Source organism: Schistocerca gregaria, chromosome 10 (assembly GCF_023897955.1).
Source record: "Schistocerca gregaria isolate iqSchGreg1 chromosome 10, iqSchGreg1.2, whole genome shotgun sequence".
NCBI lineage: Eukaryota > Metazoa > Arthropoda > Insecta > Orthoptera > Acrididae > Schistocerca > Schistocerca gregaria.
This window is the reverse complement of record NC_064929.1, coordinates 73862720-73875053: the sequence shown is the minus strand read 5'-3', so window position 1 is coordinate 73875053 and position 12334 is coordinate 73862720. Positions and strand designations below refer to the sequence as shown.

Sequence of the window (12334 nt, the reverse complement as noted above, 5' to 3'; positions counted from 1 at the left end):
CTGAGAGGGTTGCAGGAACCACTAGCTATTCCAGTCAGACAATAAAGATAATAAAGAAGGGTGAGGAGGACAGACAAGGAAGAATAAGAAGAAAATTTTGTATTTATAAAGTAACAATGAAAAGGTTGATGTGGGAGTGACACACAATTCTCATGTGACACATTCTTTATTTTACATTCTCAATATCAGAGTTAGTGATGATGTTCACTGTGCAACTTTTTTTTTTTTTCCCCCATGAGATTTCCTTGTGGCAGCACAGGATCGGAATAGTTTGCTTTTGTTGATTCATTGTTTAAATGACTTTTTCTTTCTTGGTGCTCTAGTGAGGAACTATTCTCTTTCAGTGTCTGTATTTGTCAGATTATTGATCACACTGACCTAACATGTTAACATGAGTGTCTGTGGACTCACTTGCTGTAGCTTACAAGTTATGTGGGATGTGTGTATGTGCAAAGGTTTCAAGTATCTAATATCACCTCCCAATTGCTCACTGGCTGTCCACCACTACCACTGTCCCCTCCCCTACCTTGCCAACTGTGCAGGTCTGGGCCAGTTTATTTTTGAGTGTACTCTCTACCACCAATAGACACATACACTATGTGATCAAAAGTATCTGGACACCCCCAAAAACAAACTTCTTTCATATTAGGTGCATTGTGCTGCCACCTACTGGCAGGTGCTCCATATTAGTGATCTCAGTAGTCATTAGACATCGTGAGAGAGCAGAATGGGGAGCTCTGCGGAACTCATGGACTTCGAGTGTGGTCTGATGATTGGGTGTCACTTGTGTCATAAGTCTGTACGTGAGGTTTCCATACTCCTAAACACCACTAGGTCCATTGTTTCCGATGTGATAGTGAAGTGGAAATGTGAAGGATGTACAGCACAAAAGCATACAGGCGAACCTCATCTGTTGACTGACAAAAACCGCCGACAGTTGAAGAGGGACATAATGTATAATAGGCAGACATCTATCCAGACCATCACATAGGAACTCCAAACTGCATCAGGATCCACTGCAAATACTGTGACAGTTAGGTGGGAGGTGAGAAAACTTGGAGTTCATTGTCGAGCAGCTGCTCATAAGCCACACATCATGCTGGTAAATGTCAAACAATGCCTCGCTTGGTGTAAGGAGTGTAAACATTGGACAATCAAACAGTGGAAAAACGTTGTGTGGAGTGACAAATCACGGTACACAATTTGGTGATCCAATGGCAGGGTGTGGATATGGCGAATGCCCAGGGAACATCATCTGCCAGCGTGTGTAGTGCCAACAGTAAGATTTGGAGGTGGTGGCGTCATGGTGTGTTTGTGTTTTTCATGGAGGGGGCTTCCACCCCCTGTTTTTTTTGTGGCACCATCACAGCACAAGCCTGCATTGATGTTTTAAGCACCTTCTTGCTTTCCACCATTAAGAGCAATTCGGGGATGACAATTGCACTTTTCAACACGATCGGGAACCTGTTCATAGTGCATAGCCTGTGGCGGAATATTTGCATGACAGTAACATCCCTGTAATGGACTGGCTTGCATGGAGTCCTGACATGAATCCTATAGAACACCTTTGGGATATTTTGGAACGCCGACTTCATTCCAGGCCTCACCGACCGACACTGATACCTCTCCTCAGTGCAACCACTCTGTGAAGAATGGGCTGCCATTCCACAAGAAACCTTCCAGCACCTGATTGAATGTATGCCTGCGAGAGTGGAAGCTCTCATCAAGGCTGAGAGTGGGCCAGGACTATACTGAATTCCAGCATTACCGATGGAGGGTGCCACAAACTTGTAAATAATTTTCAGCCGTGTGTCCGGATCCTTTTGATCATATAGTGTATAAAAGTAGAAGGTATAGACTAACTAGCTTGATCAGGGTTTGGAGAGGGGTTAGAGCCCCATCTGTAATCTACACACCTGCTGGCATCCTCGGCAATCTAAATCAAAAATGATTGTTCAATAATGTTCTAGTTCATTGAGCCATCTAATGGTTATCACTGATGGCAAAGAGACATCATAAACAGCATATTTTGCTTTTTATCTCATCACACATTTTTGCAAAAGAGCAAATAATTTGTATCATCTTAGTGAAAACATGTAGTACAGCTTATGGAAATGGTAGTGACAGCCAAACTAACATGTGAATTGCTGTCATCTTACTGGTAGCACTGTCTACTAGGTGCCAACACACCATGATAACACCAAGACAAAATTTGTCTTCAATGATAGATACTTTTTGAATTGCCCATGTATATCATGAGGAGCATTCAATAAGTAATGGAACATTTTTTTTCTTCTGAAAACAGCTTGCCTTTATTCATTATTCCAATACACCATATTATTCCCCACTCTTTAGGCTACAAAATCCTATTTTCCCACATAATCTCTGTTTGATGTGATGGTCTTTACCACCTTACCGGGAGTACCTGTATGCCCGCACAGTACCACTCTACTGGTCAACACAGGAGCAAATGTCTTGCTGCATCAGTAACCTCCCCATCATCCACACACTGCTACCCATGGAGGGCATACTTTGTTGGGCCAAGCAGGTGGAAGTTGGAAGGTGTGAGACCCGGGCTGTAGGGTGGAAGACGAAGGTCGGTCCATTGAAGTTTTATGAAGGCCTCTCAAGTGCACAGATTTGTATGAGGCCTTGTATTGATAAGGAGAATGAGAAGTTCATTTGCAGTTTTGTGGCAACGAACACACTGAAGTTGTTTCTTCAGTTTCCTGAAGGTGGCGCAACACACTTTAGAGTTAATTGTTGCACCATGTGGAAGGCATCAAACAGAACAACCACTCCAGAGTGCCTGAATACCATTGCCTCAACTGCAGCAGTACCATAGGAGAGGTGATGTGGCCCCACTTCACAAATTGCGGATTTGTTCCCAGTTCGAAATGATGAAGCCACGTTTCATCACCTGTCATGGCATTTGACAAAAAATTGCCACAGTCAACCTTGTAATGCACAAGAAATTTTGCACATATGGTTCTTCATTGGTCTTTATGGTTTCCATTGGGCAACGAAGAGCCCACTGAGCACACACCTTTGTGAACTCCAACTGGTGGATGAGTGTGTCAGTACTACCAACAGACACATCCAGGTGAGCAGCAAGGTGTTTGATTGTGACCCACTGATCACCTCAATTGAGAATGCCCACACATTTGAATGTTGCAGGAGTCACAGCAGTGTGTGGCCGGCTGCCATGTAGGAGATCAGAGAGGTATGCGCGACCTTGTATCTATGATGACAGGTGCCTCATCTGACTAATCATTGTGCATTTATTCGCTGGCAGATCTCTGTACACATTTTGTTAAATGCCTATGAATATTTACCATGCTCTGGGTTTCATAAAAAAAAGAAATTCAATGACAACTCTCTGCTTGAAACACACCTGTGTTACAGATGCTATTTTCAAGGATATGTATAGGGCTGCCACCAATCGGAACTACATGAAACTACAAGGGCTGAAATGGAAGTATTCCATAATGTTCCACAACAAATTCTGCATTTTTAACCAAAATTGTCTCTGAAAAAAGTGTTGCATTACTTATTGAGTGTTCTTTGTATATTTAATTCACATGAAATGATATACAGGCTGCATCAAAAAAATGTATGCACACTATGCACTGTCATGGAAAAATCATTTTCATACCTACAAGGTTAAATTTCTGTTTTAAGTTTTCCTAGACAGAAGGCATTAGAGCTGTATATATAGCTCTGCAAAATCCAATCAGTTGCTAAAGTGAAGATGGCAGTTGTATGTATGAGCTTTCAAAAGCAGAAACACAGATATGTAATTTTTAACCTTATAAGTGGATCAGTCCCATACTCACAAGGTTAAAAATTACATGTCCACTAGAAAACTTTGATTCCTTGAAACAGTGAATGATGTTCATAAATAATAATTGGGGCAACCTTGCTCAGCTGGCAAGTGATAACTGTTTCGGCATTCACCACGAAATTCTTTAATGCGGTGGTCATATGAGATTGGTATTAGTAATGTGTAAAGCTTTCTGAAGAGAAGCAGCTCACATTATTTCATTCCAAGGCTTGTGCAAAAGACAAAATTGTGAGTAGGTTCAGGAAAGGTTAGATTTGAACCAGGATTTAAAGATAGAATTGTTTCAGCAAAAGGAGCACAACTTAAAATGAATGAAAATGTCAATTGGCAAATTGTGTATTTCATTTAAGAACCTCCATCTGTTCTTCAGAGGTCAATCATACATCCACCATTTTGAGATTAGTCTCCTGGGACTGATGGTTTTGCAGATGATTCCCTGCCATCTGTAGAGGAAACATAAAATTACTTTTCCCCATACATTTATCCTTGCAAAGTATGAAAATAAGTTTTTATGACAGTTCAAATGAAGTATACATTTTTTTGACACACATCTATGCAAGGAACATCATAATTAAAAGTAAAAGCTGACAAGAATTTAATATATGACAATAAAAACAAAAATGTTAAAATAAGTATATGTCCACAAATGAGCCATTTACAAAAATTATTGTGAATGTGTGGATACAAGCAGTCACTGATATCTACACTCCTGGAAATTGAAATAAGAACACCGTGAATTCATTGTCCCAGGAAGGGGAAACTTTATTGACACATTCCTGGGGTCAGATACATCACATGATCACACTGACAGAACCACAGGCACATAGACACAGGCAACAGAGCATGCACAATGTCGGCACTAGTACAGTGTATATCCACCTTTCGCAGCAATGCAGGCTGCTATTCTCCCATGGAGACGATCGTAGAGATGCTGGATGTAGTCCTGTGGAACGGCTTGCCATGCCATTTCCACCTGGCGCCTCAGTTGGACCAGTGTTCGTGCTGGACGTGCAGACCGCGTGAGACGACGCTTCATCCAGTCCCAAACATGCTCAATGGGGGACAGATCCGGAGATCTTGCTGGCTAGGGTAGTTGACTTACACCTTGTAGAGCACGTTGGGTGGCACGGGATACATGCGGATGTGCATTGTCCTGTTGGAACAGCAAGTTCCCTTGCCGGTCTAGGAATGGTAGAACGATGGGTTCGATGACGGTTTGGATGTACCGTGCACTATTCAGTGTCCCCTCGACGATTACCAGAGGTGTACGGCCAGTGTAGGAGATCGCTCCCCACACCATGATGCCGGGTGTTGGCCCTGTGTGCCTCGGTCGTATGCAGTCCTGATTGTGGCACTCACCTGCACGGCGCCAAACACGCATACGACCATCATTGGCACCAAGGCAGAAGCGACTCTCATCGCTGAAGACGACACGTCTCCATTCGTCCCTCCATTCACGCCTGTCGTGACACCACTGGAGGCGGGCTGCACGATGTTGGGGCGTGAGCGGAAGACGGCCTAACGGTGTGCGGGACCGTAGCCCAGCTTCATGGAGACGGTTGCGAATGGTCCTCGCCGATACCCCAGGAGCAACAGTGTCCCTAATTTGCTGGGAAGTGGCGGTGCGGTCCCCTACGGCACTGCGTAGGATCCTACAGTCTTGGCGTGCATCCGTGCGTCGCTGCGGTCCGGTCCCAGGTCGACGGGCACGTGCACCTTCCGCCGACCACTGGCGACAACATCGATGTACTGTGGAGACCTCACGCCCCACGTGTTGAGCAATTCGACGGTACGTCCACCCGGCCTCCCGCATGCCCACTATACACCCTCGCTCAAAGTCCGTCAACTGCACATACGGTTCATGTCCACACTGTCGCGGCATGCTACCAGGGTTAAAGTCTGCGATGGAGCTCTGTATGCCACGGCAAACTGGCTGACACTGACGGCGGCGGTGCACAAATGCTGCGCAGCTAGTGCCATTCGACGGCCAACACCGCGGTTCCTGGTGTGTCCGCTGTGCCGTGCGTGTGATCATTGCTTGTACAGCCCTCTCGCAGTGTCCGGAGCAAGTATGGTGGGTCTGACACACTGGTGTCAATGTGTTCTTTTTTGCATTTCCAGGAGTGTATATGTAGTGTTGTCCAACTAAGTACAAATGTATTTGTAATTAAAACTTTTTGATCAAGTCCCCATGTTATTGAGCTCAAATATCACTCATGGCCTACCTTAACTAGAACTACAATATTATTTCAGTTCATTATGTGTTACAGTTTACTGTAGACTAGTACCTGTTAAAGAGGCTGTTTCATGTGTCATCATTGTATATAGATAAAACACTGTACTGTGTCTGGCAACGTGTTACAAATTCTTTAAAACTTTCCTGGATTGTCCTGCATCTCTTGAGAAGACTGTACAATTTGCTGCTCCAGTACTTCAACTGCATGGAAATGCTGTGTGGCTAGGGTCTACCATTGGCTCCTGGTGCAAGTCTTTCGAGTTGATGCCACTTTGGCAACTTGCGTGTCAGTGGGGATGAAATGATGATGATGATGATGATGATGATGATGATGATAAGGACAACACAACACCCAGTCCCTGAGCAGAGAAAACCTCCGACCCAGCCGGGAATCAAACCCGGGCCATTAGGTATGACATTCCGTCGAGCCGACCACTCAGCTACCAGGGGTGGACACTTCAACTGTATCACCGAGGGAGTTATACACTTCACTTCTGAGATGACCCCAGACAGGGAAAACCCAATGATTGAGGCTAGGTGATGTCAGAGGCCAAGGTTTGGGCCCAGCCCAATTTATCCATCTTGGACCATGTTGCATGAGATGTCATCCTACATTAGCAGCAAAATGTGCTCCCCCCCCCCCCCCCCCCCCCCCTCGTGGTCATTAAGCTGCTGGTGGTGTGTCATTTCCACCAAAAGCCCAGTTGATGGGCTATATTAATCTACCATATTCCCCAACTGTGGGCCACAGGTGAAATTTGAGCCCAGTTAGTTGGAGGCTTGATCTATACTAATAATATATCTGTAGCTTCAAAACTGCTAGATGATTTTTCAGGAGGTTTTCACAGGTAGCCTGAGCATAGCTTGTTGCTGCTGTAAAAACTTTATTTAATCAAAATTGGATCACAAAAAAGATGGACCCAATTTAACAGATTTGTACTTCATGACATATCAACTGAACATTAACACTCTACATACCAATGAAAGGTGGAAGTTTCAAAAGCACCAGTTATAAATCAATAACATTCTTCTGGATATGTGACCATTCCATCAATGTGCAAAATTCTCTGTTTTGGCTACTATTGCCAATGGCCTTCCACATGGTGTTTTTGCAAACTGTGACAACAGCCATGAAATCCTATGCTTTAACAGGCTGTAAATGTTCAGTGTGTTCCCCATTTGCTGCACTGCAAACACGGAAGCTGTAGTCAAATTTATCCCACATGTGAAGAAGCACAGCTTGAGTTACAGTCATCACAGCAGTGACACGGTTATAGAGGTTGGCCAGAGTTGTTGGTAGAAATGGAACATAAACAACCTCCTTATTGTAGCCCCACAAAAGAGAATCACAGGGCGTGAGATCAGGAGATCTCGGTGGCCAGAAGCGTAGAGCCAGATCTCGACTTCCTGTCGATCACTGAGGAAGGGATCAGTTTAAAAGTCCTCAGACGTAACAGTGCCAGTGTGGTGCAGCTTCATCTTGTTGGAAAGCTGAGGAAAGTGCCATTGTCCCAACATGTCCAGGTAGGTGGTTGTCCTGGCTTTTTCCTTTAGAGAGACATCCAGTTTGTTGAAATTGGTTGAACAAACAGCTTAAGCATTTTATAGTTGGGGGTTCAGTGCCAACTTGGAGATGAAATGCCCACTGCACTGTAACTGCTGTCTCACCTCTTACAGTCTGCCTCCACAGTCGAGTGGTCAGTGAGGCAGAATGCCGTGCATGGTGTCCGGGTCTAATACCGGTCTGGGTCCGAGATTTCCTCCACTCGGGGACTGTGTATTGTGTTGTTGTCTTCATCATCATATCATCCTCATTGACAAGCAAGTCACCAAAGTGGCATCAATTAAAGGCACCAAGCACCAAGCCATCAATCTACCTGATAGGAGGCCCTCAACACACAACACTTCATTTCATTTCACTTCTTGCACACTCAAGAATGCAGAAAATCTTCTGCTGCACCATAGCGATTTCACTCACAACTGCATATTGGCATGAGTACCCTAGTGGTTGTTTACGCAACTATAGCCACCCCAGTGGCTGTTTATGCAAATAGTGATTAAGAAACAGAAGACTGGACCTTTCTCTTTTCTTCAGTATGTAGACTGTTGTGAACTGCAAATAAATTAAACTGGGTCTGTCTTACTGAACAACACTATATATATCATGATTTAAAATTTTATCTAAAACTGTCATATGTCTGCCTGAACACACTAATTATTCTGTGGCGTTTTTACAGGTAACTTGAGCATCATATAGGCTTTATTTCATTGAAATTGAATCACAGAGAGAAAAAGATATTGTAATTCAAAGTTTTATCAATATTATTATTATAGAGTGAAAGTAACACTTGTTTTCACAACTAACCTGCTCAACCGATTTTAATGAAATTTGGCATGGAGACAACTTGAATTCTGAGAAAGAACACAGGCTTCTTTTGAAAGTGTGTAGTGCAAGATACTTATTGATTTGAGGGCTGTTACATGAATTAAGGAAAAATACTTGCTTGTAACACTGCTTTGCACTGTCCCAGTTTCATGAGGAGGCTGGACGTCATGTCTGCACCGGACTACATCCCTACAGAGCAGGACGTCCTCAGGTCCAGGAGCCCCACATCGGGTGTCATCGAGTATCGAATACCCATCCAGAACTACGAAAAGAAACTCTGGTATGCTTTTATTAGTGTATGTGTTTAATTTCTCTTTGGCTGTACTGTTAAAAACTCACAAGGATGAGGAGTAATTACTGTAAAATGGCTGTTACGTGCAAGAAGTAGACCAACATTTTTTGTATGAATGTACTTTTTTATTTCTTAGTTTGATCCAGTACTACATGCAACTTGTTTTTAGTCCATCTTTTCAATTCCTGTAGTTACATCCATCAGTGTTTTGTTACTTGTTTATGTTCTGTTAAGGCAGTTTACTTATCATTGGTGAAGAATTACATTTTTCTTTTTAAAAAGTACTTGCACCTCTTGGGTCATCATTACTTAATAAGTCTAACTTGTGTTACAAGTATGATACAGACGTGGATCACTAAGGGCTATTAAAAGATAAGGCTGCTATTGCTCTAGTTATTTTCAGAAGTGTGTTTTCATTAGAAGGAAAAGCTTTTGACAAATCAATTGAAACACACTCTATGAAATTATGAATTGATTAAGGATAAAATACAGGAACTACAGGAAACAAGAAGTGTTCCACTACTTTTACAGACACTGGATGGGACATGGAACAGAGCCTGTAGTTGAGAAGAGAGTGGGGCAAGTTTGTAGCCTGTTCCCAGCGTTATTCAGGTTGCACATAGACCACGTAGGAAAGGTAACTAAAGTTCAGCAAAAAGAAATAACAACTGTGAGGTTTGCAAATGACGCTATAGTGCTGTAAGAGATGGCACTGAATCTCCAAGATGAGTTGATCAGAATGGATAGTGCCTTTAAAAAAGGATATAAGATGCACCTCAACATAAGTAAAACATAAGTAATGGGATGTGAGGGAATTAGAGACTGAGAAACTGGAAGTTGTTGACAAGTTATGCTATTTTGGCAGCAAAATACACTACTGTTTGTAAAAAGTGAACACTCAGAAGCAATGGTTTGCACCATGCCACAAGAAGAGGATGTGGAGATCAGAGGAGCCATAATAAGTGATTTAAACAACAGAGAGGTGGTGTGCACGTAGGGCCAACTGTGTCCTCTTTTGTGTGACTGGACAGGTCAGCATTACACAGTGTGGAGCCATCATATGAAGTGGACACGTGTAACCGAGTGCCACTATGCCTGCTGATATCACAGGGTGGAGTATCGGCACATGAGCGCTTTCGAGCAGGGCAGAATGATCGGTCTCCGGGAGTTGGGTCTGTTGTTCCGTGACATTACGTGTCGTACAGTGCACGCTGCTTCAGCGATGAGGCATATGTGGAACCGAGGGAGAGAAGAGGGCTGTATGCAGTGCCAACATGCTACCAGACGACACAATGTGACCAAAATGCGGGATGAACACCATCTCGTCTGCTCGGCCATAACAGACAGAATAGCCTCATCTACAGCATTGACGCGATGCTGGAGTACGGGAACAGGTGCGGACGTGTCTGTGTTGTCCTCCTGACACTGTCTTCTGTGGGTTGGACTTGTGGAACACGTGCCATTATGTCAACTTCCACTGACCAGAACCCAACAACACTGCAGACTTCAACGGGCACGTGAACACCGAGACTGGCATGCCGAGTGGCAAAGCGTAGTATTTTTGGGGCAGTCCCACTGCGACTTGTCCTACAATGTGTACGTGTTCGACGTCACAGTGGTGAACACTATGGGACAGACTGTATTGTTGATAAACATAGTGGACACATGTCAAGTGTGGTGGTTTGGAGTGCCATTGCCTATCTTTCAACACAGGATCTTGAGAGTAACATGTACAGCTACCATTACATCATGGAGGTTTTACAGTCTGAGGCATAAGATGTAACATTTCATACACAGAATGAGATGTTCCACATCCTTGGTATCCATTGGCAAACAAAAGATGTTCACGGGTTAAGGTAGTCAGGAAGCAGGAAGCACCCGCTTTCGGGACCTTTTGTGATGGCTTGTGCAGGGCAGAATTGTACTGATCCTGTGCTACTGGTGATGCTGGCCGTGGACTGGCACATCTGCCTGCCAGGTGGAGTTGTTTGCTCTGTAGGGCCACGAGAGAAAGACACGGAGCACACGTGATGTCCACGACACCAAAGAAATCGTCACAGAACTGATGTTCAGATTTTACTGTACTATTGTTCAAAATCGTTAAAATGGCTCTAAGCACTATGGGACTTAACATCTGAGGTCATTAGTCCCCTAGACTTAGAACTACTTAAACCTATGTAACCTAAGGACATCACACACATCCATGCCCGAGGCAGGATTCAAACCTGCGACCGTAGCAGCAGCTTGGCACCAGACTGAAGTGCCTAGAACCACTCAGCCACAGCGACTGGCTATTGTTCTGAGTCTCATGTGAGACAGATGAGATGATAGCATCTAGCTGGAATGTAATGCACGTGTAGCCAATCCATTAAGAGACATTAGAATTGTACATTATAGGAAATACACCAAGTTCAACTTCTCCGAGTGTGTTATTCCATGGGAACAAGGGAAGTCTCCTTCCGCATCTTTGATGCAATGTATCTAAGTCCACATGGAAGAAGCAGTGTCACAGTTCAAGGGTACTGAATAGCAGGACCCTTCCAGCATCAGTATTGTACAGTGCCTGCAAGAAAAAGTAGGAGAAGAAAGAAATTTAGTGAGATAGAGAAATTATGGATTGACTACCGGACTGTTTCAATGGTGTATTCGTAACACCTCCATTAGGGAAATAAAGACTAAGGAAACATTCCAGGCACTGCCCCTCCTGCAAGCCATTGTGGATACCATATTTCAGAAGGACAACACCCAGCCGCATCTAACGGGGAATGTGTGAGCCTTCAAATAATGGCGGGTACCACTGTTTCCCTGGCTGCCCATTTGCCTAACATGTCGCCCATTGAATGTGTCTGGGATATGGTTGGTTGGCAACTTGTTCGTTCAGGTCCTCCTGCAGCCACAGATGATGGTGCTTTGTGGATGCACTTAGAAACTGCACAGTAGTGTATTCTCTGGCAGCATATTCAGGTGCTCTTTGATTCCATGCCACAACATCTAGTGGCTCTGAATGTGGAACATAGTGGCACTGCTCTGTTCTGAATTTAAACAGTCTCAGTGTGTGTACTTGCCTATAATCCTTATATTTTGTGTAGTGTCATTTCCCTAATTGGTGGAATAAATTTCCTTGTGATGGCATTTCTTGGTCTTGGTTTTTCATTTTTTTCCAAAAAGCTGTGTAATACTGATAATGGTTGAAGTAGTGAGGATATAAAATGCAAACTGGTAATAGCAAGGAATTTTTTTCTGAAAAAGGAAAATGTGTTAATCCTGGATGTAAATTTAAAAACTATTTTATTTTTTATTTTGTGGAAAGCAGCCTAATACAGAAATGAAATGGGGTGATGAAAAGTTCAGGTGAGAACAGCTTAGAAGCTTTTGAAATGTTGTTTTACAGAAGAATGCTGGAGATTAGGTGGGTACATTGGACAACCAATTAAATAAATTGAATCAAACTGGAGAGAAAAGAAATTTATGTTACAACTTGATTAAATGAAGTGCTTGGTTGACATGACACATCCTGCAACATTGAGAAATCACCAGTTTGGTAATGGAGAGAGAGAGAGAGAGAGAGAGAGAGAG

The 12334-nt window shown here is 43.5% G+C and overlaps 1 protein-coding gene across 1 annotated transcript in view; it reads left to right on the top strand.

Moving 5' to 3' along the window:
* Positions 1-12334, top strand: part of LOC126293278 (guanine nucleotide-binding protein subunit alpha-14-like) — a 157283-nt gene that overhangs the window by 99454 nt on the left and 45495 nt on the right. Inside the window, exon 4 of the mRNA XM_049986401.1 lies at positions 8612-8746. Within this exon, the coding sequence (XP_049842358.1) occupies positions 8612-8746 (135 nt within the window). The remainder of the gene's footprint in view (positions 1-8611; positions 8747-12334) is intronic.